Consider the following 27,387-nt stretch of genomic DNA (forward strand, 5'->3'; position numbering starts at 1 on the left):
AATATGGGGACACAAAATTGTACTTCATTTTCTCTCTCATTTCTTTTTTTGCACGTAAGTTTGCTAGTGAAAATGCAAATCTCTGGGGATCCCTGGGTGGCTCAGTGGTGTTAGCACCTGCCTTTGGCCCAGGGCATGATCCTGGGGCCCCGGGATCGAGTCCCGCATTGGGCTCCCTGCATGGAGTCTGCTTCTTCCTATACCTCTCTTTCTTTCTGTGTTTCTCATGAATAAATAAATAAAGTATTAAAAAAAAAAAGAAAATGCAAATCTCTGTATGTGAATGAGGTTATATCTGAGATTTATTTCTGCATATTATGTATCTGAGTCCATGTCTTCAGAAGAATGATAAATTATTTTCTATGTGTGTATATATACAGATACATTCATATAGGCCTCAACACACACACACACACACACACACACATGCATGCATATACTTTTGAATAATATGAAATTATTTGAAGAGAACAACTTTCTGCAGATTCCTTCACCAGTGAGGATTAAATTAATGATTGCTTAAAAACCCTTGACAATCCAAAGATAATTTCTCATGGATTAGGTTTAATGGCTGAGAACACAGAAATGGCAAGACAGATTGAATGGCATGCATCTTGCTCTTTTCTCTCTCTGCAGACTGGTCTTTCCTTCTCTGGCCCACCAGCAAGCTTACATCTCTTTCATTCCAGAGAGCAGCCATAATGAGCCTGAAATCTCTAGGTACTTCTTTCACATCTCCTTGGGAGGGGTTCTGATTGGCTCAGCTGAGGCCAGGATTCCACTCAAAGTCCAACATATTAGCCAAGTGGAAAAGACACAATGTGGAAAATGTGTGTGCCAAGGGTCCATTGGATTTATTGGGAGGAGGGGCATTGGGTGGGGTCTACATAGACAACCAAGAGAGCTGCCCTGCACACTCCATGGGACAAGGGCAGGCTCTCTGGCTCCTGTGAAAACATTCCAGGCATCTTCTGGTTTTAGAGGTCAAGCCAGAAAGAATGGTCATCTTCAGCCCAGGATAAAGCTCGCTCATGATTCATTTCAGGCATTGAGATTTACCTTTTTGAGAATGACTGATGGTACAATTAATATTTCCATCAGAAGAACATCCATCTCCCAGAAAGGTAATCACATGGAAGTTAGATCAACTCCACAAAAAACCAACCGTATGCCTGGCTGTCTATTTGCATTCCTGACTGTCTCGGTGAGGTGACTTTCCTAGTGACTGAAATGGGATATCACCCATTTCACCAGATGGGGGTGAGGGTAAGGGGGCAGGGGGTGGGGGGTGGATTGATGACACAGTGGGGTTTTTAACTGCTCGAGTCACAATGCTTCTAAGACTGCTGTGGCTCCAACTGGCGGGACTTCTAGTCTTTCTCCTGGGGTTTCCCTCCTCAAATAGCTTCTGGGGGATTTTTTAAAAAGACTTTATTTACTCATGAGAGACAGAGAGAGAGAGAGGCAGTGGGAGAAGCGGGCTCCCTGTGGGGAGCCTGATGTGAGACTCGATCCCAGGACCCCAGGATCACAACCTGAGCCGAAGGCAGACACTCAGCCACTGAGTCACCCAGGCACCCCAATTCCAGGGGATTCTGTAGGGATGGGTCCATGTGCCACACATCTGTTCTGGTGGGCCCCTGAACTTTGGCCTGGCTCCTATTGTCTGAGTTGTCATTTCTTCCCATCCTGTTTGTATCCCTGAACCAATTCTCCTCCTAACACAGTTAAATTCTGCCAGTGTAGCTAAGGCCACATCAAGGTGTCTGCCCAGCACCCAGGCGGGAGAGAGTACTTCCAGATTGACACTTTCATCTCATACCAGGACCTCTGTCCCTGTAGCTCTCACAAGGCAGGGCCCAGCTCACCTCTCGCTGCTGGGGGGTTCCCAGCTCCACCCCAGTGGGCTCTCCTCTCTATACCTTATTGTCCTTCCTGCCCACGGATGTGTGACAGGGTGAGGGGCATCCATTTCTTTCTGTGGAAACCCCCACACTATCCCTACACGGTCCAGAACACACTGCGTGAATTCAGTGTTGGCGACATTGGGAATCTAATCAAATTCTCTTTAGAGAAAATACTTTCCTTTCAGGACCCTGTCAAGGTATAGATGTAGCTCATTTGCTCAACTAAACAGACCCTTTATCTCTTGGTCTGTGGAACCAGCGTTTGGTTTCATGGTAGCTCACAGTCCCTCCTCCCCCAGAACAGTGTGGGTCCCACCTTCTTATGAATGAAGCACTCATCGAGTGAATTTCCTCAAAGGGCATCTTCACAATAAGGCAATAGCATCTTTCCATCCAGAACCCGGAACTGTCAATTAGCCCTAAACACAGTTCCCTTGTTAAAATTTAAAAATGATTCAAGTAAAAAAAAAAAAAAAAAAGATTCAAGTCTTTTTTATGGGGTACCCCTCTATACCCCAGGGTAGTACGAATGTGTCAAATGATTCAGGCATCTTATTTCAGGGGTTACAATCTCACAGATGGGCTCCATCTGGCTCACAGACATGTTTTCTTTGGGGGGGGTGCGCTCATAACTGATAATCTTCCTTACAGTTTTGCATTGGCTGCCAACATTTCACCAGGACATTTTAAATTTAAAAAATCTGGGTTTCTGGCTCGCTTTGAGAAAGCCTGAAGATCAGGGCATCACAAGGTTTGCCTCCCGCACAGGGAGGTCCACTGGCCAGAGGGGAGGTCTCCCTGCAGACAGAGCACCTGCCCTCCAGCGCCCCCAGGGTCTCCCTGTCATTCTGTGTCAACTCCCCTTCATCCCGGGCTTTGCATCATTCTCCTGCACCTGCCCACTTCCTGTGCTCCCCCTGCTTGCTTGGCCTCTGTGGACTTCTACTTTACAACCCTTGTTTTACTGCTTTGGGTACACGTGGCCAAACTGTCTTACAGAAAGAAGGCGGTCATTTTCTGGAGCAGCTTGGTAGCCGCTATTTGGATGTGATTTCAGCTTGATTTAATGGGCAATTATTGAGCACTCGCTGCGTATAAAGGCTGCAAGCAGCCGGGCCAGGGGGAAATCAAGCTGATGGCAGGGTTATCGGTGCATAGATACCTGGGAGCCCGAGCCTGGGTGTGTGATAATTTGCCAAGGGAGGACAAACAGTGCCCAGTGTTGCTTCAATAAAGGTCAATTAAGATAAGAACAAGTGTGCCCTTGGCTTCCTGTCTGGGAAACAGCAGGCTAAGGGGGATGATGGGAGAGAAAGCTAGGTGGCCAAGCGCTGAGAGGTGAGTGGATGGTGGGGACACAGAAGCAGGGAGAGTGGGCCACAGCTCTGAAAGACTGGCTCTGAAGGGGGCAGTGACAAGGCATGGGGCGCTGGGGTCTAGACAGTTCTTGGAGGGCTGCTGGGGGAGGGATATTTATAGGTGATGGGCAGGGAGCCAGTGGAGAGTGATTTGTGTTCAGTCCTCTGGGAGCTTGGAGAGCAGGAATATAGCACACAAAATTCACTCTGAGTTGGACTTGAGACCAAAGGGATGAAGACAGGGAAGGGGAAAACATCCTGGTTACAGCAGCCTTTCTCTTTGAAACATCAGCTCCATCCAGAGATCTTTGAGGCCTCCAGGGTACCTGATAAAGTACCCCGGAAGGTGAATGCATTTGGAGGTGGGGTCTCTAAGGAGACAATTAAGGCTAAATGAGGTCATAAGGGTGGGACTCTAAAGCAAGAGGACTGATGTTCTTATAAGAGGCAGAGACACCAGGATGTGTACACACAGAGAAAAACCAACTGCAAGCCAAAGAGAGCAACCTCAGGAGGAACCAAACCTGAGGACACCTTAACCTTGGACTCCGAGCCTCCAGACTGTGAGACAGAAAACTGGTGGAGTCTAAGCCACTTTGTCTTGGTATTTGTTATGGTAGCAAATGAATGCAGGGAAAGACAGAAGGGGTGAGAAAGGGCCTTTGGGCTTTATGTTGAAGTCACCAGCATCTGTGACCCTGGGACACATATATATGACATAATATTGAGAAATAAGTAAATTCCCGGGGATAAATGCTTGCATTCACAACCTGTCACTTGGTAAGGAGTTGCTGGGGGGATATGGCACATATATGGGCTCACATGTAGGGCTTTGTAGTGACTTGGGTGTTGAACCACCGTGAAGTACAACCCTAGAAAATTGAACTCGGAGAGGTTAACCCATAAGATGTTTGCACTCAGTATGGTGCTTGGCACAAGTAGGCAGTCAAAATGTATTGGCCAATGCATTTATGAATGAAGAACGTTCACTGAGGATGTGAAAAGAGTGAACATCCATAACCACCTTGGGTGTTATTAGTTAACCCTTTTAGTGTTGCAAGTGACAGAAACCCATTCAAACCAGCCTAAGCCAAAAAATTAAATTTTAAAAGTTTACAAATGGAGGGGGAATTTGTTGGCTCAGAGACTGACAAGTCTGGAAGTCCGCTTCAGGCATGGTTGGATCCAGGGACAAAGAGATGTATGGAGTGGTCTTCTCTTCTCTTCTTCCCTGTATTGGGTTTATACCCAGGCAGGTGTCTCCACATGGTGGTCCTGGCAGCCCCATTTGGGGTTCCACCCTCTATACATCCAACAATTCATCCAGAAGAGAGGGAGCCTCCCTTTTCAAATAGTGCTAACTTGAGTCTTAACTGGACTCTGAGCCACCCAGCCAGAGTCATGAGACCATCCTTGTCCAATTGGCACCGCTCAGGGCCTGTGAGTAGGGGAGAGATAATTTATCAAAGGAAAAACAGGGTGCTTTCCCTGTAGCAGGGAAACTAGTTGCTAGGGAGGCACAGGCCATTGCTGCCCCCTGGACAGAGTGGAGTCAGGGGACTAGGTAATGGGAGAATAGGTAAGAGAGAGGAGGAAGCATGACACCAGGACGACACATGGAGATGATAACCAGAGCTGAGCCAAGTCCAGGCAGGATGGAGGCCACTGAAAATTAAAGAGGCTGAGATCTGTACCAGGATGTCTGGCCAAGCAGGCAGGTGGTAAACCAATTGCAAAAATGGCTCTGATTCTCCAGCCAACCCTGAATCCACACCCTACGCAGTGTGACTTGGCTTCATCTCTCATCCAGAGCGGAGCCAATTAGACCGCCCCTAGAATCTGGGCTGGCCTTGTTACATGACAGGAAACTGTGATAGAATGGTGGTGTGCCAGGTCTGAGGTCTGAGGTTAGACTTCAAGGGGCCTTCTGTGACTTTGTTTCTCCTGGACCCCTGCCTTCACTATGGGAACCATCCTGGCTATTTGGCTAGAGAATGAGAGGTCACACAAAGCCACCCCAGTTGTCCCAGCCAAAGCCCCAGACATGGGAGAGAGCCCTCCCTGCATGACTAGTAAAGCTGCCTACCTGATTTACAGATGACATTTGATTTGTGAGTCCACTGAGCCCAGCTCAGATCAGAACTGCCCAGGTGACTCCAAGATTCATGAGCAGTAAGTGGCTGCTGTTTTAAGTGACCAAGATTTAGGACAGTTTGCTACATGACTTCATGTGACACATAGGTTCCCAATAGAAGGTGTTCAGGGAGAAAACAGAGCTAGTGCTGGCTTGCCAACTTGTGTACCCTCGCACCACACCCTCCTCCCCAGCATAGGGCTGGATTTACTTGGAGAGTGTGTTGGGGCTGGAGCCTATCATTTCTATGGATCTCATACAGGGATTTTAACTCACTGTCTGACATGTTTCTCAGAGACACAGGCTTTGGTCATTCATGAAATCATCCAGCTTAAGCTGCTGGGAAGAAATGAACACCTCTAGCCACATCTGGATCTCTCTCCCCACCCCCACTGAATTATACATTTTGGTTAGCCTTTTTTTTTTTTTAAGAGGGTGGGGAGGGGCAGAGGGAGAGGGAGAGAATCTTAAACTTAAATCTTAAACTGGCTCCACATCCAGCACGGGGCCCGACATGGGATTCGATCTCATGACCCTGAGATCATGACCTGAGCTGAAATCAAGAGTCGCTTAACCGACTGAGCCACTCTGGTGCCCCAAGTTTATATGGTGGCTGTGAGTGGGGGACAAGGAAAGAATATATACATGGCCTCAAAGAATAGTCTGGGAGATTGCCAGGAACTGAACGGGTCCCAGATACTGTCCAAAAGCAACATTAGCCATTTGATTGTAGGGAGAGAAAAAGAATCCGAGACAAATTTAAAGCCCATTGCAGACTTCTCTGGAAGAAAGTTAAGGAAAGAGGCAACAGGAATCTGCCTGATGTTGGGACTGCCAATTGGAACATGAAAAGGATGGAGGAAATGAACATATCCTCCCCGTCCACAGCACCCCTGCTCTTGGTGTCCAGGTAACTGTCTCCTCTACCCCTGACCTCACCAGGGCCTCCAGACACATATGTGAAATGGCCTCTGGGATCCCAACTATGTCCCACTGTGTCATCTACCCTGACGTCCACTCTGCTCATGTGACCCATTCCAGGGAACATCACCATGACCCAGCCAGGCAATCAGCTACCAAGTCCTGCTCACCCAGCACCTAAACAGCTTTCCATCCTCTCTGTCCCTACTTGACCACGCCATCCCACTCTCGGGCTCCCCAAACTGGACTCAAATTTGTTTGCTGGATAAAACCCCTCAATTCTACAGTCTGAAACCCCTCAGTTCTACAGTCTGACATCGCGGTCTTCCTAATCCAGTCCTCTCCTGTATTCCTGCCCAGCGTCTGTCCTCCCTTCCCTGCTTCTAGCTTCCAAGACCCAGGCTTGGTACACAGGCCCCCAGGTCCCTGCACTTGGGGATATCCTTTCTTCCAGTTTCTTCCAGGCAGCCCCAGGAGGCCAGGGCTGGGTGAGGAACCTCAAGGCCTGTCATGCTCACTGGCATGGCATGTTCAAGGGCATCTGTCACTTTGTCCAGGGTCCAGAGTGCATGTTCTGCAAGGGCGTCCCTCCAGCCTACTGGGAGCAGGCTCGGAAAGGAGATTCCGATGTCCTTGCTTGGGGCAGAGAATGCTCTGGCCAAGCTCTGAGGGGCAGACAGTAGACACTGCCCCCAGGTGGGGGCCACTTCACAATCCACTCACTGGTGGAAGCCGGGCCACCCCTCCCTTGGGCCAGACCAGAGTCCTGAGGGTGTGCATAGCCAGCATCTACTCCAAGACCCAGAGAGAGGCCGGGCAAAGCCAGGCCTTCCAGTGTGAGCATGCCTGTGGGCAGCTAAGGTTCACACTCTCCGAGGAGTTAGCACCTCCTCTCTGTCCCATGCCCCCAGTGCTCACTTGGAGCCAGAGCCAAAGCCAAGGCCCACAGAGGGGAACCAGGCTGACCCTGCACCTTCCCAGTGCCCAGAGCCTGACAGCTGAGGTAGCTGGAGACACGGGGAGGCCGGGCCCCATCTCCCACACCTAGGCTGCTATGGACTGCTCCAGGCTACTGGGATGGGCCTCAGGCAGGATGGACTCCGCAGGTCACCAGGCCAGGGGTGAAACCATCCCCGAGCTGCGTGGGCCATCCCCAGCCTCCAGGTCACTGAGTGCTCGCTGGAGAGGAAAAGGTACAAGAGGAAGGGCTGGTCAGTGGTCCCAGGAGCCCCTGACCCCTGTCCTACCTCATTCCCCTCCCCCCCCCCAAAAAAAAAGCCAGGAAAGAGACCTATCAGCTCCGTGGGGGTCGCATCACACTTGCTGGAGGCCCTTTCCCAATCTGGGCTTTATGGAGGCGCCTGCTTTTGACCCCTGGAGGGACTTCTAAGAGGCCCCTTAGATCTCCCATGATGGCTCACCTCGAACTTGCTCATGAACTCTGCAAAGATGCCAAAGAAGGCCTCAGAAGTGGTTGCTTTGGAGTCCTCACCGAAGAAGGCCAGTGCCCTGCCCAGCTCCTCCATGGCCTCATGTTGCAACCCGTCCAGTGCCCGCAGCACCGGCTGGGCTGTATCTAGGAAGGACTGATCAGCCTCTGTTAAGGAAACTACCCTCAGGTTCTCTAAGCTGCCTGGCTCCTGCCTGCCCCGTGCCCCATGCTCAGCTATGTCCAGCGGCTCCAGGACCTTTGTACACTGCTCCCTCAGCTGCCTCTGAAGTCCACAACATCCAGGCCATCCACGTGTCTTCTCTGTAAGGCAGCCCTCTCCCTACTCTGGGCACTTCTCAGATGCCATGACCCCTTCCTCCTCAAACACCCACATATAATAGCCCCCTGGCATTCTCTCGGTTTTGATCTCTCCTTTTTTTTCCCCTTGTAGTATCCATCCCTATCTGTGCTCAGTGGCAACATGCCCCTCTCCTGATTCCCTTTGGCTGGTTAGGGCCTGAGAGGTCTGTCCCTGTATCTTGTGACTTGAGCCTGGGCTGCCCATGAGGACAGATGGGGCAAGGTGGTGGCTTTCAGATAGTCCAAAGAGCTCCTCTTCAGTTATGCAGACATGGTGTGAGTACCTGGATTCTAAATCACCAGGATGGACCCTCTGCCAGGACCCCCTGACCCACTTACAGCAGCCTCTGCCCAGAATCTCTGCTGGGACACAGGGTCTGCAGTGGCCACGGGAGTTGATCTTGAAGCCAGCTCTACCTGGCCACCCCAGGGCCCACCTTGTTACTGGGACAGGCTGCTCTTTGGATACCGTCATGACCATAGCAAACTTGTCCTCACTAGAGGGAGACATGCTCTGGCAAGCATCCTGTATCTCACTGATGGTGCCATGGAGGTCAGCCAGGTCACTGGTCAGGGCCCGTTGATTCACTGTAGGGAAGGCAACAGAGCCTCATGAGCACTGACCTCCCAGCCCAGGACAGCATTGCCTCTGCTTCCTGACCCATTGTCCATCCACTCAGCTTACCTTTGGCAGCCAGGGGCACAGTGGGCAGGTCCTGAGCAAAGCCCAGCAGTTCTGGGAAGTGCTGGCTCAGTGATTTGGCAAGGATGTGCAGGAAGGTGGACTTCCCATCCACAGTCTTTGTGGAATTCAGCTGCAAGTGATGCCCAACATACAACCTCCTCAAGGACCCCATCAGATTGCTGATCATATGGGTCTGGGTACCCTTGGCCCCACTTCCCCTGGAGTGTGGCAGCAGTTCCTGGCCCTTGACACTCACCAACTCCAAAGTTTCTAGTATTCCTCACTGTGAGGCTCTGCTGGGATGCCCATGGGCCTCCCTAGGAGTTTGAAAGCTCTCCAGCCCAGATCTTTGAGACACCTCCCCACCCCACCACCCAGGAACCAGGGTCATAGCCACCAGCTAGAGGAGGCCACCAGCTGTTCTGTCCTTGGGAGCGTGCTCTTGTCAGCAGGTATAGCCCAAGATTTTTCTGACCCCCAGGGGAGCACCACTCACATATCTTCCTTCCTGTGATTTTCTGGAACCATCTCTGGCCCACCTGTGCCTCAGACATCCTAAAACATTCATGTCTACAAATGGAGATTTCTTCCTCTCTTTTAAAACAACAAAAGGTACCCCGGTAAAAGGTCTCAGAAACAGTGGGAAGGCTGGATATTCGAGTTGTCCTTTCTCAGATCCTAGATCTTTCGAGGTTAGGATGGCCTGGCAATCGTGCTGTTATTAAGGGCACAGAACCTACCAAGTGGGATTCTCTCCTTCCTCCTGGAGTCTCCCTTCCCTGCCCCCCCACACTCCATTTCCCCAGATCCTGAGGCTTGCCTTGCCTTATAAAAGCCTCCCACCCCCAACCTTTGCTGCATTCCAGCCTGCAGGCAGCCAGCTTTTGCTTCTGGGGAAAGGGCCCTCCTTGGCCATGATATTCTCTTCTCTCCTCTGCCACAACTTGGGTTGGGCCTGACCTCCCCATCCTCGATGGTAGAGCATGCTCATCGATTACTGCCAGCTGGTTCCCTCACCTCTGTCAGGAAGTTGATCTTGAAGCCTGTGGTCTTGTTGGTTTTAGGCTGTCCATCATTGAGATAGTTGCCCATGGCCAACACAAACTGTGGAAAGGAAGGTGGGCAGGTCCTGCCCAGGTCCTCACCTCACCCCCTGGACCCCCATCATGGTGGACCTCCAGACAGGAAGCCCCAGGGGGCAGACAGGCAGGTGGAGTGACCAGGGAGGGGGTGCGCCCTGACCTCCAGGATCTTGGCGAGCTTCCGGCTGTTCTTGAGCTCAAGGGAGGCCTGGCGCAAGCACTCCAGGCTGCCCCGGATCTCTTCCGTCTTCTCTTGTAGGGTGGCTTGGAAGTGGAGGCTGCGCAAGCGGGTTTTGTATTCGGGAACGGATAGCATCTGTCATGAAGGCAAAGCCAGGATTCACCCGCCCCACCAGGAGACCCACTGCCCCACCGCAGCCTGGGGTGGGGGTCAGCCGGCAAACCGGCATTCCCTCGAGAAAGAATAAGCCCCCAAAGGAAGCACAATCCCATCTACCTTGGACTCCAGGAGGGAACCGGACGTTAATGGGACACAGGCACGGGCGCAGCGGCCGTAGGGGAGCGGGACCCACACAGCCCCGGTACAACGAGGGCCCCGACAGAGGCGGCCAAGGCCACTGGGCAGCACCCCTGACCCCTGGCGGCCGTCACGGCCGCAGCACCTGCAGGACGAACTGGTCGGGCTCGCTGAGGCGGCCGGGCGCCTCGCGGAAGGCCTGGTAGCGCTGCTCCTCGTCAGCGTCGGGCGCGAAGAGCAGCAGCTGCGCCAGGTGCGCGGGCTCCAGGCGCCGGGGCTCCATGCTCATGAGCACCTGCCGCAGCTCCGCGGGGCTCAGCTTCAGGTGAGCGAGCAGGATGGCTGCGGGCGGGGCCGCGAGCGTGAGCCGGGGGCGGGGCCAGGCGGATGGTGGGCGGGGCGACTGGACGGAACCTGCGCGGGGCGAGGAACCTGGGCGGGGGCGGGGCCGGCCCAGAGACGGAGGGTCCTTCCCACGGCCGAACAGAGGTGAGGACACGGTTCTCGAAGGGGTAGACAGGTGGGGCCTGTGGCGGTGGCGCCAGAAACGAGGGAGGAGACCGCGAGAGGGAGAATAGGGGATGGCCGAGGCGTGGCCAGAACTCAGGAGCCTTAGACCCTTGGGGGCGGGGCCAACGGGGGGCCAACGAGGAGGCCAACGAGGGGGGAGCCCAAGCGCGCACCTGCGCCTTGGAGGGATCTAGGACCCCAGAAGGGGCCTTCACCCAGCAGCCGGTGTCGGGCCCCCAAGAACTAATGTGTCATCCACACAGGTGGATCCAAAGCTCTGCGGCCCAGAGGGCCACCTCCTGTCCCCCATACCCCTGGGACTCCCCAACCCCTCACAGGTGTTGTAGGCCTTCTTGTGAGACAGGATCTCCACCACCTCTTTCTTCCTGAAGGGCTCAGGCCCAGGCACCGGCTCTGGAAGGCAAAATGGTTTAATGATGGGAGTCCAAGCTGGTTGGAGGACCCAGGAGGGGTTTGGCCACACCCACAGTCCAGCTCCAGGGGTCCAGTTACTTCCTTCCTCAGCCTCCCACTCTCGGGGTTAGTGCAACATTCTCAGCATGGGCAGTGCGTGCCCCTCCCCCACCCTCTCTCCCCTGGGTCCTTGGGGCTGAGCTGTCCAAGGAAGGTGAACTAACCACCTCTCCACCTTGCAGATGCTTCCTGGATGGACAAAGGCCTTTCTCTTCCATCCTGGAACCACCTTCCACACATAATATTCCTCACTGCCTGGAGTCCCACCCGATGACTATAGGGAGATACCCTGAGAAGGGCAAGGGGACAGAGAGACTGGAGGGACATCTAGTCTCCTAGATATGGTTACCTCCTGATACCCTTATTCTGGCTGTGTGACTTTGAGCAAATTACCTAGCTTCTCTGTGCATCTTCATGAGGAAGTTAAGGTGATCACAGTTTCTACCTCATAGAATTGTCACAGGATTAATTTAGAAACGGGGGTGTCTGGCATTTGGTGAGCATGGAATAAATACCAGCTACTATGATTATGTCCACTTTGAGATGGGAAAACTGAAGCTCTGGGAGGTAAACTCAGGGACACAGGAAGTAAATGGCAGTCAGCGCAGACTTCTGGGACTCTAAGCCCGGGGATGCCACAGAAGGCAGCAGGTGGGCTTCCACAGATGGCTTGGTATGAGGGTTCCCCCAGGACCCCCAGGCCACTCACTAGTAGGTTTCTGGGTGCCAAAGTGCAGCTCCAAATCGAGGTATTTCACCATGTCGCTCAGCTTGTCATAGTCAGAATCTTCCCCTAGCTGCAAGGCAGGGGTGGGGGAGGCCAGGAGAGATTCAGAGGGAGGAGAAACACTGACAGCTGGACTTCCACCCCCCACACCACCCATCCTCTAAGGGCTGCCCTGGGAACTACTAAGGGAGAGCCCTCATCAGGCCCTGGGAGAGAACTGAGGACCAGAGGAGACTGCAGGAGAAGCTAAATCATCCAAGTTATGGGATGGTGAACTGCCTCTTTGTGAGGACAGTAATGCACACAAGCAGAAAGCAGCAAGTTTCAGTGGAGCAGGGGGATAAAGGGACTGCTAAGGGACTGAGGCCAACCAAGGGGGCTAACGGAGGTGGCTGAGAGGTCTGGCCCTGTTTTGAGGGGTCCTTTGCAGGGGGTGAGTTCAGCAGAGCTGCCCTGAGCTTCTGATGTTGGGGGAATGGAAGCAGGGAAATGCCAGGCACTAGAAACTGGCCAGGGTCTTGTCTTCAATGCTGCTCCCCAGGCCAGACTCCCCTGGTACAGGGCACCCCAGGCCCCAGGCCACCTACCTGACCCCAGATGGTGCCTTCCGAGTTCTCTACCTGCTCCCACCGCAGGCGCTTGACGCTCATGTGGCTGGTCTCACTTCGACGGTGGCCCAGGCCCCGGGACAGCATTGGGGGTGCACAGGGCACCGGTGGGGGCAGGGGAGGCGGGGGCGGTGGAGGGACTGGGTGGCTGAGTTGGGCGAGGGGCTTGGCCAGCGTCTGAGCAGGGCCCCGGGGACCATCAGGGGTGCGGGAGCTGGGCTTGGGGTCATGGAAGGGCAGGGGTGGTGGAGGCGGGGGGCTGAGCGGGGGTGGGGGAATGTGGTCGGAGATGGAGGAGTAGGTCAGGGAGCTGCCTTCCTCACTGCTGCTGATGCACTCACTAGCGCTGCTCCGCTCATTGGTCACAAAGCTTCCCTGGTCATCATGGAAGCTCATCTGCCAGGCAGAGCAAGGTGAGGGATGGTGGGATAGCCTGGGGCAAGGGGTGGGATAACCTGGGGACAAGGATTGGATAGTCTGGTGGGTTAGCCTGAGGCTGTGGGTAGGATGGCCTGACAAGTAGTCTGGGAAAAGGAATGGGGTGACCTGAGACGAGGTATATGGGGGAGCCTTGAGTGAGGGGTGTCATAGCTGAGTTAAAGGGTGGGATAGCTCAGCCAGGGGGTGGGGTAGTCTGGGACAGATTTCAGGATGGACTGGAGCAGGGAGAGGAGTGAGTAGCCTGGGGCAGATCCCAAGGGCAACAAGATTCTTGCAGGAGCCCAGGGATACTGTTCCCCTTACAGACCCCCATGTCACCCCTGGGCCCCTGACCCTCCACATCTGCTGGCATGTGCTCACCTCCTCGTAATCGTTCTCAGGGCTCAGGAAATCATCCACAGCAGTGACCCGGGGACCCAGCTGCTCACTCAGCACGTCCAGGAAGCGGTCAGTATCTCGGCTTCGCATGGGGCGGGAGAAGGTGAAGAGCTTCCTGCGGCTGGGCGGGCGGGCAGGGTCCGGGCTTGGGGGGCTGTCAGAGCGGATGGGCCCAGGGTCTGGCTGTGGGGAGGGCGCCCTGCTGCTGTCCAGGCTGGCGTAGGGGTGGGACTCAGAGCTGCTGGGGGAGGCCAGGCCCCCTGAACACAGTGGGTAGTAGCAGGGGGAGGGCAGGAGCCGCTCGCTGGGCCACGAGACGCTGGACAGGGTCCTGGGCCCTGGGGTGGGGGATCAAGCGTGAGGACCCCTCTTCAGTCAGTACCTGGGTTCCAGGTGCAGGCTGAGGGTAGGGGCCGGGGGCAGGTTGGCTCTGTGTCCCTGGGTACCTTCCTTTCCCTCTCTGGACACAGCACAAGAAGACCCTAGATGACCCTGCCTCCCCAGGCCTTTATCTGAGGGAAATCACAGGTCAGAGCAGGTGAGGGGGAGCACTACTTAGCCCCAGGAAAGGCCAGACCCCAGCTTATCTTGGAAGGGACCTCAGGGATCCCACCTAGGACCAACTGAACACAACTGAAAGGGCAGAGGGGGACTTCTCCAGACCCTAGATCAAGGATCATGAGGTGGTTCCCACACCCACCAGGCCCTTGGCTGACAGGAACATTGTCCAGGGGTCCTGCCTTCTGAACTGCAGAGAAACCATCTTCCCAGTTGTGCCATTCACAGAGCAATGCATGCACTTAATAGTTTATCCAACAGCCACATGCTAACCTGGGGCTCCTTCAAGGGAAGACCTCTGCTTTTCTAAATCTGCAGTAGGGGTAAGGATCATAGGGGACATGGGAAGGCCTCTGATGACCTTGACCTTGAGGGACCTTTGCCATGGAGGCTGCTGAGGTTCCCCACAACTCAGTCACATGGTAATGGAACAAAGGGGAGGCTCCAAGGATGTGCCCCAGATGGGGGCAACACCTAGATAGGTAGCCCAGAGGCCACAGGCCAGTGCTGCTTTCAGGAACCGGGGCTGGCTGAGCCCCTACCTGCTGTGCCTGACGGGCTGGGCACTGGTGGGGAGGCACGGGATCTGGACGAGGTCCCCACCTTCCCTTTGAAGCTGCTGTTCAGTCGGGACTCAAGCTCTGCATAGACGGCCGACATCTTCAGGGAGAGGAGGCCAGGGTGAGTCCAGCCCACCCTCACCTCCCCCATGAGGCCCTCACATAGCCTCAGAGGTCAGGCCTGGGTGATCAGGAAGGCAGGGATCTGCCCCAGCCCCATGAGCCACCTATTCCCAGTGGCCACAGAACCACCAGGAGGGCAGTGAGGTCTCACCATCTTAGGATTGGGGGTCTCAGGGAGGGACGTGCCGTCGCCTGCCTGGCGCTCGCCTGGGATTAGAGGAAGAGGCATCTCGGGGCAGTCGCCGGGACCTGCCAGGGGAATCGGGGAGGGTGGAGTCCACCATGGAACAGTCTAGTGACCCCTCTGAGCTCTAAGGCTTGGGTTCATAGCCATGGAGAAAGAACCAGCAAGCCCTGGTGGTTGGTCCATTAGGAGGGCCATCACTCAGCCCTGCTTAACCTGTTCTCGGGGATCTCTCATCTCACCCACCCCATTCTGCAGGTGGGAAAACTGAGCCCTGCTGGCATCCTCACACCCAGTCCCGCCTTTTGGTCCAGAGCCTTACCGCAACTGAGGCTGGCCTCCAGACCTTGGGACCGGAGGCTGCGGCGGCACATGGAGGAGGCCCTCAGGGAACTCCGCCGCTGGAGTTCCGGCACCGGCTCAGGCTCAGGCTCAGGCTCAGGCTCAGGCTCAGGCTCCAGGTCCAGCTCAGGCTCCGGCTCTGCTGTGCAACATGAACAGGAGATGGGCCCCTTGTGTTCTCAGCCAGTCAAATGGCCTCCAAATACAGGAGTGAAGGCAGCAGTTGTCTGCACCAATCTGTGACCCCAGGCCCTGCTTCGCATGTGGGGTAAGATGCAAGATTCCAGGTCTAGGCAGACATATGGAACATTGCTACCCAGACTATGTTCTGAGCCTCTTGCTAAAACCCTCGAGCCTCCTCCAGCAAATTGTGGGTCCCCAGGACTAGGGACAGTGGACACACAAGGGCCAGAATGTAGGATATCTGCAAGCTTTACCATAGCAGGTGTAGAGTGCCTAGAACAAATGCACAGTGTTTGGCACACTTTCGACTCCTGTGGCCTCAATGATAACATGCATGGTTGTATGGGCACCTGGGGCCCACTGTAAGAGGTATGAAGTAGTTGGAAACTGAGGCCGCAGATGGTCTGGCAGGCCCTACTGTGTATCTGTGTGCATCAAGGCTCACCAATCAGGTGTGACCTGGCTGTGTGCTTGCTATCCAGCTCTGCAAACAGAAACCACATGAATTTCTTGATCTGTGACATATTTCTTGGTGTGTGATGTACAGCCACTGAGGTCACTTCCATTCTGTGGGTGAGAATCCTGGGGTTCCGGGTGGATAGGTAGGGTGTCTAGAGTCCAAGGTAATGTTGCAGTGCTACTTAAAGATCAAACTGAAAAGGCACATTTGTGGGGGCAAGTGTAGGACCAGCCTGGGTGCGGCCGGCATGGGTCTGCATGATATGGAGGTCCATTTATATGTGGGAGAAGCCCAGGTCGGCTGTAATCTGAGAACAGGTGTCTGGCTCTTCACCTGGTGGGCTGGAGAGGGGGAGAGGCTGCTTACCTGTCATGGCTGTGTAGCCCAGGAAACATGCAATTTTCTCCTGGCAGAGCTCCTGCTCCTCGTAAGTCAGCAGCTGGTAGATGAACTGCCAAAGGACTTGCTTGGCAGGTGTGTCCAGCACAGGGTAGACATCCACAATGAGGGTGTCAATGTTCCTGGGGAAAGGTGCAGAAGCAAGGGGTTCATTTCTCAGGGGCTCAATGCAGGGGAGGGAGAGAGGGATATGGGGGCACTGCAGGCCATGGAACCCACCCCGGCCAAAACAGAGAAGTGAGGAAAGGTAGGAATGCAGGCCCTGGTGATGGGCCACCCTGATTCAAATCCTGGCTCTGCCACTTACCAACCAAGTGACCTTTCTCATACTTAATTCCATTGTGCCTCAGTTTCCTCCTCTGTAAAACATGGATAAAAATAGCATCTACCCCATAGAGTCGCTGTAAGATGAAAACACACACACACACACACACACAAAAAAAAAAAAAAAAAAAAAAGAAAAGAAAAGAAAATACACAGTGCATTGGGCAAGTGGATTCATTATATCAGGGATTGGTAAATGATGGCCTGCAGCCTAAAATCTGGCCCACCTTCTGTTTTTGTAAAGAAAGTTTTATTGGAACACAGCCATGACTGTGTATTTATCCATTGTCTGTGGCTGTTTTCGAGCTACAATGGCAGGGTTGAATAGTTTCTGTGGAGACCATATGGCCCACAAACCCTAAAATATTTAACATGTGGCCCTTTGTAGAAATAGTTTGCTGATCCTTGGACTATATGGGAAAATAAAACTGGATCCTCTCGTAACACCACACATAAGGATGAACTCTAGGTGGCTAAAAGACAACATATGAAGGGCAAAATTGTAAAATAAATAGAAACAGTGCAGAAAAATATCTTTTGGCCAGGGGTGGGGGGTGGGGTGGAGAGAGAGTTCTTAAAATTTCAAAAGTCAAAGCCATAAGGCCCAAAATGTACTGAATTTGATTTTACAAAATCAAGGATATCTGTTCAAAGAAGCCCACTTTTGGCACATTGATATTAGATATAAAAGAAATAATAACAAGAAAAGTGGAAGATGTTTACAATGTCTAAAATCAACAAGCAACCAGTGTCTAAAATATACAAGGAACTCCTCCAAATTAACAAGAACAAAAAGCCCGTAAAATAAAAATGCATTAAGGGTCTAAAAAGGTATTCTATAGATAAACAAAAAAAGCTAACAAGGCTATTAAAAGATATTTAAAATAGTAATTTAAAAGCCCAAAATAGTGGGATACCTGGGTGGCTCAGTAGTTGAGCATCTGCCTTTGGCTCAAGTCGTGATCCCAGGGTCTTGGGATCGAGTCCCACACCGGGCTCCCCTGGAGGAGCCTCCTTCTCCCTCTACCTGCATCTCTGCCTCTCTCTGTCTCCCTCTCTGTCTCTCCTAAATAAATAAATAAAATCTTAAAAAATAAAATAAAATCCCAAAATAGGGGCACCTGGGGTAGCTCAGTCAGTTAAGTGTCCTCCTTCGGCTCAGGTCATCATCCCTGGGATCCAGCCCCACATCGGGCTCCCTGCTCAGTGGGGAATGTGAGGAATCTCAGTGGGGAATTCCCTCTCCTTCTGTGCTTGTTCTCTCATGCGCTCTCTTTTTCACTCTCAAATAAATAAAAATCTTAAAAAAAAAACCGAATACACAAAACCCAAAATAAAATAAGATGTCACTTTATGCCTAAAAGACTAGCATGAGTAGAAAGCTGGATAGTGCCAAATGCTGGTGAGTACATGGGGATGAGGGAGCCCCGAGGATGTGAGTGATAGCAGTGCTCTGGGAAACAATTTGGGAAGATCTAGTCAAATTCAGAAAACAAACACCTTAATAGCCAGCAAGGCTGCTCTTAGATATAAATTTCAAATGAGGGGATTCCTGGGTGGCGCAGCGGTTTGGCACCTGCCTTTGGCCCAGGGCGTGATCCTGGAGACCCGGGATCGAATCCCACATCGGGCTCCCGGTGCATGGAGCCTGCTTCTCCCTCTGCCTGTGTCTCTGCCTCTTTCTCTTTCTGTGTGTGACTATCATAAAAAAAAATTTTTTTTTTCAAATGAATCATACACAGCTCCATGGGGAAATGTGCATGATGATGTTCATCACCTACTATCAAGATGGAAGAGAGTGGTGACAAGCCTGTTTCTATCACTGGCAGATTAGACCTGTACCCTTGGTCCACAGGAATTTGGCCACAGTTATAAACAATGTATTAAATGTATACAGAGAGGGGGCTCCTGGGTGATTCAGCTGGATAAGTGCCTGAGTTCGGCTTAGGTCATGATCCCAGGGTCCTGGGATTGAGCCCTGCATGGGGCTCCCTGATCAGTGGGGAACCTGCTTCTTCCTCTCCTTCTACCTACTGCTTCCCGTGTGTGCTTGCTTGTGTGCTCTTTTTCCTTCTCTGTCAAATAAATCAATGAAATCTTACATGTATACAGAGCAACATGGACAGATCTAAACAAATAGCACTTGGTGAAAAAAAAAGTCACACACAGAATATGCACAGAATATCCCCAACTGTGATGTAGAACAAAAATATATCATATGGGGGGGGGGGCATGTGGCTGGCTCAGTGGGAAGAGCATGCAACTCTTGATCGAGAGTTTGAGCCCCATGTTGGTTGGGTGTAGAGATTACTTAAAAAAAAAAAAAACTTAAAAAAATACATCCTATGAAACAGCAATGCCCACACTTCAAGAATACATCAGAGAAAAGGATGTCCATTAAACTCATGGGACTGGTGGCCTTGGCAGGGGAGGGACACAGAAGGGGGGGGGGTAGCTAAAAGGGAACAAAAGGTGGAAACAAGCCAAGTGTCCATCACGGATGAGTGCACAGACAACATGTGGTCTATACACACAGTAGAATGTTACTTGGCCAAGATAAAGGGAAGAAGTAGATGTTCTGTCTTGGATGAACATTGAAAACATGATGTTGAGTGAAAGAAGCCAGACATAAAATCCCACACATACTACAGGAGCCTGTTCATAGGAAAGCCCAGAATAGGGAAAGCCTCAAAGACCCTAACATAGATTAGCAGTTGTTTGGGGTGGGGGAGGGGTGGGAGGAGGGGATGACAGCGAAGAGGTGCAGGGTTTCTTTTTGAGGTGATGAAAATGTTCTAAAATGGGAGTGTGGTGATGGGTGCTCAGATTTGTCAATGAAAAAGCTGTGCACTGTCCACTTAAAAGAGTGAGTTTTATGGTGTGTGAATTTTGTCTCAATAAAGCTGTTTAAACAAAAAAAGAAAAGGGGGTGAACAGGTGAGGGGTTTGCACAGACCATGACAATGACCCTCTGGACCAAGGAGGGTGACAGATGCTGCCTGCTGCTGGCACTCAGGTACAAAGAGGAAAACCCCAAACCAACCCCAACAGACCTGGCCAGCTAGTAGCAAATGCCCACAGGCTAGTCTTGTGACCTTCCCACAAACAACGTTGCAGGTCAGCACTTCACTTTGCAGGGGCTAGGTCACGTGGCTAGGGGGTTTCAGAGGCAGGGTTTGTGGTAGGGCACTTTGACCACCACTCTGGTGGCCCTGGTACCAGCTGCTGCTTTCTCTGAGTCTCTCCCAGGAGAAGGAGACTCGGGAGGCACAGACAGGGAGACCCGCATGGTGAGTCTGGGCAGGATTGGAGGCCCACCCAAGGCAGCTCACACCACCCCTCTGGCCCAGCCACCTGTGCTGGAAGAAGCTCTCAAGGGCCCGGCAGACCCCATAGCGCTCGGGAGGCGTGAGTAGGTGCTCCAGCTGCTGGCTGAAAGTCCTCCCCTGCACCCGAATACTGGAAGGCAGGATCTCCGCCACCCACTGCAGGGAGGTGAGCGCCGAGGACGGGTTGGGGGAATCCAAAGAATCGGAGTCTGTCAGGGCCACAGGCAGGAGAGGCACGGGTGACCCAGCATCCCCAGGTCAGATGCAGTTTCTCTGGCAGCTGGGGTGAGTGCCAGGCTTCGGGAGGCACACCTACTGCCAGAGGCTGGAGACAGGGACAGAGGGACAGCCCCAGGCAGGGCCCTGAGGCTGTCCCACTGGAGTCTACAGCACCACTTGGGGAGGGAGGCTGCAGGTGTGGGGGAAAAGCAGAGTCCTCTGTGGACTTGTAAGTCCCACACATGGAGACCCTGACAGGGTCTCCATGGGCCATGAAGCCAAGTGGCAGTGGGTGTCTCACCGCTGGCAAATGGGACGAGCCCTTCCTCCACCACCAGTGTGGGCATTGCACCACTGCCTTGAAGCATGGACACCACCTTGTCATGGGAGCAGTTCCTGCCAAGAAGAGATGGCCCAGGAGGGCCTGACCAGGATGAGCCCTGTCCACAGCCACCCACCAGATATCCATGTCCTGCCTGTAGAGGCCACTCAGCAGTCTGAGGCTGGGCCAGGACCAGAAGCCAGGGCCCTGCCTCTCCTGCCTATTTATGTCCTCTGCAGGAGAAGCTCCAGGACCAGGACCAGCTGGACACTTCTGGGTGCAGAGGGGTTGTGCCCATGTCATCCCTAGGCAGGGCTCCCCTGAAAGGGCAAGACACTCATAGTCCATGTAATTCTGTGTCTCAGGGCACCTGGCTGGCTTTGGCAGGAGAGCATGTCACTTTTGATCTCGGGTTATAAGTTCAAGCCCCACATTGGGTGTAGAGGTTACTTTAAAATCTTTAAAAACAAAAACAAAACAAACAAAAAAACCCTCTGTATTCCTTGCATGAAGTGACATCCTATCTAGTCTGAGGGGACAAATTCAAGAGTTCCCATAGGAAGAGGGGTAGATCCTGGAGACAAACTGGTCATAGGAGATTGGGACCATGGCCTAGGTGTCCCAAAAGTCAAGAGCCTTGGAAGATGGGTTTGTCACCCAGCTCTGATGTCCCCAGTAGCCTCTGACCTCATGTCTAGTCCATTGAGGAAGAGGATCCGGTCACCTGACTTGAGGGACGCATTGTCAGCCGGGCTCCCTAGAAGCAAAAAGAGAGTGTGTGCTGGTCAGCTGGGCAGGGCTGCAGTCTGTGAGCCCATTTTACAGGTGCCAAATAGGATGAGTGGCAAAGGAGAGCCAAATTCAGGCCAGCACATCCCACATTAGACCCAGCATCCCTCTGCTCTCAGCTGCTCTGAGCAGGGAGTGAGCCCCTGGGTAAGGGTGGGAGGCTTTGGGGCAGTGTGGACCTCTGATCAGCCTGAGCTGTTGCGGGAGAGCAGAAACAAGGAAGTTTGTTGGGAGCCGTATTTCTGTAGCATCTGTACACATGCTGAGAACCCCGCTCTCTGCCCTGCATGTAACAGTTCACATCATAGATTCCTCTGTGTCTTTGTTATTGGGAGAAAATGCATCTGCCTACAGGGAGGCAGCTTCCTCCCCCAGGCTGGGAAACATGGCGAGTTAATCATGCTTATTTGTTTCTGTACTTCCTGAGGCTTTGGTATTTTGGGGTCTTGCTGAACCAGGAAGCACAGCCTTCCAACTGGCTAGCCAATTCCTACATGGTAAATAACTGGCTCAGAAGAGGTCTTCTTGTATGCACACCAACTGATCCAGAGCCCACGCCCAAACCCCTTCCTGATGGGGCTCTCACACCCTGGGCCACATCTGCATACTGCCCTAATCTCCCAGGGCCAGGTACCTGCCAACTGGGGACAGCTCCTCTGCCTCAGAGCCAGCTCAGACTAATCCTGTACCTGCTCAGCCTGCTTTGCCTATCCTTCCCTTCCCCATGCACTATGGCCCTGTGTGTTATGGCCCTGAGTGGTGTGGCATGCCCCCTGCTCTTGGGAACTGTGAGGGACAAGCTCTTCTTTAAATGGTAACCATCTCTTGATCTGTTGGCCTCACCATACCAGAATAATAATAAAACCTGCATTTTATACACATGGGAGCAGCTGATTCTCACTCTGCCTGGGTAGCCTTGAGTAATGTAACACCTGGGGAGGGGACTGGTAGATTTGCTCCTGTGGATGTAGGGTTTTTTTTTTTTTCTTTCTGCCTCTTTTGTCAGCTGTTAGTCTAAATTTGATTGGTGGGGAGGGGGTGCCTGAGTGGCTCAGTTGGTTAAGTGTCTGCCTTTGGCTGCGGTCATGATCCTGGGGTCCTAGGATTGAGCCTTGCGTTAGGCTCCCTGCTCAGTGGGGAGCCTGCTTCTCCCTCTCCCGCTTGGACACCACCTTGTTCCCCCTGCTTGTGCTCTCTGGCTCTCTGGCTCTCTCTATTAAATAAATAAAATCTTTAAAAAAATAAATTTGATTTGGAAGCAAGGGGGGCTAGTGACAAATGCCTAAAGAAAATCTCAGATTGTGAGGAATTCTGTGGTGAGGCTGTGGGGTTTGTCCAGGGAGGAAGAGGGAGCTCATGAAAGACTTTCTGGGAAGGGGAATCCTTCCCCTGGAACTGAAAAGAAGGAGAGGGGAGGACGATGGTGGTGATAAATCCAACCTGGCCTGTTGGGAAGCTTGGGCCAGCCTGGGGTGGGAGGGCCAGAGGGATTGTAGCTGGGGATTCAAGATCACTGGATCAGGAGTCAGGAGATCCCAGGCTCTGGTCCTTGCTTTGCCAGAGCCTCTAAAGGCCTCAGTTTCCCAATCTGTAAAAGCTCTCACTTAAGCATCCACTTGGCTTCCTATGAGAAGGAAGGAATGGGGTTTCCAACCTGGAGGCTGGGCTGGGGAGAACATCACAGCTGGATTTGAAACATGGCCCCAAGCTCATATCCCTGTCTGCACATGTAGGTGATGGGAGGTAGTTGTGCTGGTTGTGGCACAGTTGGAAAGGAGAAAGAGGAGAGATTACTCATTTCTAAAGGACCAGTCTTGGCCCTTTCCCCTACAACACTGTGTTGACAACTTAGTAATGCACAAATTTGAGAAGAACTGGGACATGTCAGCCTCAAAAGGATTTGGTCTCAAAATGATCGGATGGCTAGAACAATGATGTAAAGGCAGGAGGGCACTTTCTTGGGGATCAGGTGTCCAATCCACAAATCCCTGCATGAGAGGTGCGAGATGGGGAAGGGTAGAAAGGAGTCATCATGAGCAGGGCCACCAATGGGGATGCATCACCAGGAGCATCATCCTCAGGTGCTGGGAGGATATGGGTGCAGGACAGAGAGAGCGGGTGACCCAGCCCTGTGGGGTGGTCAGCGGGAGGGAGGGTTCAGTTTAGCACCACCAAACATTTCTGCCCCACAGAGACCTTCCACAATGGAATGTGCTACCTCAGGAAGGAACGAGTTTCTTCCCACACTCCCCCCACCCACCCTGGAGAGGCAGGAAGAATTCTTGCACTGAGAAGGCTCTGCCTTCTTCAAGATATCACTGTTCCAGGATCAAAAAGAGGCAGGCTGGGTGGGGGTAGAAGGAGAGTCCAGATTAGGGGTAGGGGACCATATAGCGGGCAGAGATCCCGAGGGCCTGATGCTTCTCGGAGTCTGGCCTGCCCAGCAAGTGCCAGTTTATAGTGGGCACTCCACACAGGGCATGCTGTTTGGGTGCAGCCTGGGCAAGCACAGGTGTGTCCTGGCTATCCAGTGTCTGAGGCAGGGCCCCCAAAGGTCTGGATGGAACATTTGGCTCTCTGAGCTCAGTGACCCTGAGCTTGGTAGAGGTTTGCCCCAACTCAGACAGTGACTCTGGGACACTTAGAGGACACAGGCTAAATAAGGTGAGAACCTAGGGGCAGAGTGTGTGTGTGTGTGTGGGGGGGGGAGTGTTACTGAATATCAGCCTTACAGTGCTTCACCCCATCCTAGACAACCCGCCCACCCCTCACCAGGCAGGACAGACTCGATCCAGACAGGCCCGTGACCGCGCAGTGTGAAGCCGAAACTCTTGTTGCCCTTGTAGACTCGGACTGTCCTGGGAAGAAAGAAAGGGCGGGGTCGGGGGCTGGCAGCATCGGGAGAGGGAGACTGGGCCGGGAGGGGGGTGTGGAGGCGGTAGAGGATAGAGATGTCCCGCGTCCTGCCCTCCACCCCCACCCCCAGGTGTCCACGCCAGACCCCAGCCCTCTGCGCAGATGTGCATCCCAGCCCGCCCACTAGGAGGCATCCGCGGCCCGTGCCCGCGCGCCCCGGGTACCTGCGCGCGCCCCCCGGGCCCGCGCGGCCGCCCAGCAGCGAGGCAGCCTTGCGCGGGGGCGGCTCATCCGGGCGGCGCGGGGCGGCGCTGGCGCGAGTGGACACCAGGAGGCGCTCCGGCCGCTCCTCGCTGCGGCTCCGGCGCAGCCGCTGCGCTCCCTGCGTCCGCCGAGCGCGGCACAGCTTGCCCAGCAGACCCTGCGACACCACCTCGTCGAAGCGTGCTCGGTGCTTCTTGGGGATGAAGATCCTGCCGGCGAGGACCGCTGAGTCGGGGCGCGTCCCCAGACCGCGCCCTAAAAGTCTCCTGTCTTGGGCGCCGACCTAGGCTCTCCCCCCGCCCCTCCCGAGGGGTAACAAGGGAACCAGCAGCCGGCGCCTCATTCTCCCCCGCGGTGCTGGCACTTGCGCCCCAACCGGCGGGGGCGGGGGGGTGGGCACACAAGGACCGCGGTGCCTGGCTCTCCACCTCGGAAAAGTCACAATCGGACCGCCCCCATTACTCAGGGCCCCCAAATCCCATCCGTGGACCTTTTCCTCCTCCTGTCTCTGCCTTCCCACTTCTGGCCTTTCTCCTCATTTCATGCTCTTGCACCTGCCAGGCCAAACCCCAGCAGGGATCCCCCACCACCCATCTTCTTCTTACCTGATGCCCGGCAAGTCTGCTGGAGGAAATTGAAACCACAGCCCGGCCACGGTCAGACTTCCTCCAGACACTCATCACACTCCCAGCCGTCCTGCTTGCTTCTCTGCCCAACCCTTTCTATAGCTGCCTCTTCAGAAATTGCCAGAACCGCCACATCCAGCCCTACCTCTTACACTCTTGCCCTGGCTGCAGCCCTTCGCCCAGGGTCCTCTCTCTGCTTCCTAGCTACACTGGGCTCAACCTTCAACGCCCAGCGCTGGCCCTCTGTGAGTTTGATCTTACATGCTTCAGTAAGACTCTGTTGTCTGTGCCAGCCAGGCACTTGGGTTCAGAGCTGAAGGCTCTGTGGTTCCTCCTCTCAGAGAGGGCACCTGGATGTGATGGGAGGCAGTGGGGAGGCTTGGATGGACCCTGTGCAGAGCGTACACCCTGGGATGATTCCCTGGTACCTGTGAGTGTCCTCTGCAAGGCTGGAAGTTCCCTGAGGGCTAGAGCTGTAGCTGGGCTGAGAGCCATAGTGACCAGTCAGAGTTTGGCACGGGGAGGGACTCAGTGACTCAGGAAACAAGGGGGGGGGGGGTCCGCCAGCAGCATAAACGTACCTCTCCAAGTAATGGCAGAAGTTAACATCCTAGTGGACTCTCTGTGGCAGAGGATCAGGGGGCTCAGAGGAGATCTGTTAACTTGCCAGGGCTACACAGCTGGCCCTGGGCACAGCTTGGACAGAAGGCCAGCCTCTGAGCCTCAGCACTGTGGCAGGACTCTGCTGAGGGCCTCTGAAGTTCTGGTTGCTAGTGAGGCCTCCCTGACTGCATCCCAACGTTCCCTTCCATGCTCTTTGTACCAGGAGCCAGTGCCAAGGGCATGGTGGGGAGGAGGAAGGAAGATGGGAACAATGGCTCTGCAGCCAACTGAAATACAACTCCTCTGAGGTTGTTTGGAGTCCTCCACTTAGTTCTCCTGACTTCTATGGGTAGGATTTTAATAAGACCAGGCAGGCAGTATAAGCTGCCTGCTAGGGGGGGAAGGAATGTGGATCCTCCAGGAGGCGGGTGCATCAAGGCTGCCCCTCAGTGACCTCTGTTCTGGGTCTGAATGTTCTAGGAGGCCAAAATGAAAGACCTACTCAACTCCTCCAGGAGCATTCTGGCCTGATGCTCATCCTCACCCATTCACAGTGATTCCCAAAAATCTAGAGCCTAGGCCTCATTCCCCAGATGGTTACTCAAGGTCCCTGGAACCTGACACCTCCATCTGCCTGGCCTGCACATTACCCACACCCTCCCAGATCTACCATGTGCCTCATGCCCAGTCAAAGATGGATGACAAGCTGGAGATTGTCCACTTCATGCTTTGGGCTCTAGCCTCAGGCTCCAGAAGACCCTAGGTCCAACCTGGGCAGGGGCCAGATGACCATCCCAGCCCTACTCTCCAGCAGCAATTCAAAAAGGCCTTGCCCCTCACCTCCCCCCACCCCGGTGGTAACCATGGTGAGTCACCAAGTGCACAGGTGGGAGATGATTGGTAGCCTTTTCCCTGCTTTGCGTCCTTGGGATTAAGCCAAAGCGCAAGGCTGCCTCATGAGCCAGATGCCCTTCCTGGCTTGTGTTGGCCCTCCATGCAGTCACGAGTCTGGGCTAGCCCTGGGCCTGCTCTGAATCCACTCCCCCCCCCCCACCCCAGGACAGCCAGGCACAATGGGGCCTCATGGACCACTGTGGCACATCACTGCTCCTCTGACCCTGACAGTACAGCTGCCCCAGGATGTCCAGGTCCCTGCTATGCCAACAGGCTTCTTGGAGACCACAGGGCTCTTCCCTGGCCACACAATGTTGTCAGCCAGCTCCGTTCCCTCTGCCTGGGGGGTCAGGTGCAAATCCGTGTCCAGAGTCTTCCTAGAGGCTGCGCTAGGGTCCTCTCTCTCTCCACCACATCCCCAGTTCCCTAGACCTGCCCAATCGTAGAAAGGAAAGAGGGCTTTCCGGTCCCGACCCTCGGTGCCCTCCGACCCCCATCCCGACCCCCAGGGGCGCGTGGAGGTTCCAGGCATCCAACGCGGGGAGCTCGCCCCCCTTGCGCCGGGTGAGTGTCCACCTCAGTACCCCAGCCCCACCCCTTCTCAGGCCGCCTGAGGCGGGTCCGCCGCGCCTAGGGCGCACAGTTCCCGGGGGCGCGGGGCGCGGGGCGCGGGGGGGAACTACCGAAAGTGCCGAGAGAAGCCCTGGTCCTTCCCCATCTGGAGCCGGCGACGGCGGCGTGGCAGGTGCCGGCAGGTATGGGTGGCCAAGCCCGCGAGCAGAGCGAGGGCGCCGCGACTCCGCCAGCCTCTGCCGGGCGAGCGCACTCGGCCCCTCCCGAGCCTGCCCGGCCCGCGG

At 54.1% G+C, this 27,387-nt stretch overlaps 1 protein-coding gene and 1 long non-coding RNA gene across 5 annotated transcripts; one reads left to right on the plus strand and one right to left on the minus strand.

Annotated features, from left to right (window-relative positions):
- Positions 1-278: 278 nt before the first annotated feature.
- LOC112646063 (Grid2 interacting protein) lies at positions 279-27,342 on the minus strand. The gene is made up of 21 exons (XM_035717535.2): positions 27,214-27,342; positions 24,368-24,616; positions 24,060-24,145; positions 21,186-21,255; positions 20,478-20,572; positions 19,983-20,166; positions 16,272-16,426; positions 15,243-15,401; positions 14,888-14,985; positions 14,596-14,713; positions 13,478-13,833; positions 12,656-13,072; positions 12,051-12,138; positions 11,204-11,281; positions 10,503-10,699; positions 10,040-10,195; positions 9,815-9,901; positions 8,798-8,927; positions 8,582-8,700; positions 7,742-7,906; positions 279-7,499 (listed from the first exon to the last, which is right to left on the minus strand). Exons 1-21 carry the CDS (start codon positions 27,246-27,248, stop codon positions 7,428-7,430), a joined length of 3,114 nt encoding a protein of 1,037 aa, XP_035573428.2. The 5' UTR covers positions 27,249-27,342; the 3' UTR covers positions 279-7,427.
- Positions 3,685-16,315, plus strand: LOC118354971 (uncharacterized). Of its 4 annotated transcripts, XR_007411154.1 has the most exons (7): positions 3,685-3,869; positions 5,363-5,808; positions 6,133-6,309; positions 10,139-10,682; positions 13,498-13,564; positions 14,670-14,734; positions 15,179-16,315. It is a non-coding gene; the product is annotated as an uncharacterized LOC118354971 (long non-coding RNA). The 4 variants fall into 4 exon arrangements; XR_007411152.1 differs by lacking the exon at positions 5,363-5,808 and having other exon boundaries at positions 6,441-10,682; XR_004816501.2 differs by lacking the exon at positions 5,363-5,808.
- Positions 27,343-27,387: the final 45 nt, after the last annotated feature.

This window comes from Canis lupus, chromosome 6, assembly GCF_003254725.2.
Source record: "Canis lupus dingo isolate Sandy chromosome 6, ASM325472v2, whole genome shotgun sequence".
NCBI lineage: Eukaryota > Metazoa > Chordata > Mammalia > Carnivora > Canidae > Canis > Canis lupus.

Coding starts and splice junctions, on each gene's coding strand:
- LOC112646063 (XM_035717535.2), bottom strand. CDS start 27,248: ATGGGGAAGGACCAGGGCTTCTCTCGGCACTTTCG. Junction 24,617..27,213: donor GGCTTCTCTCGGCACTTTCG/GTAGTTCCCCCC, acceptor CCTCGCCGGCAG/GATCTTCATCCCCAAGAAGC. Junction 12,139..12,655: donor AAGGCACCATCTGGGGTCAG/GTAGGTGGCCTG, acceptor CCTGCCTTGCAG/CTAGGGGAAGATTCTGACTA.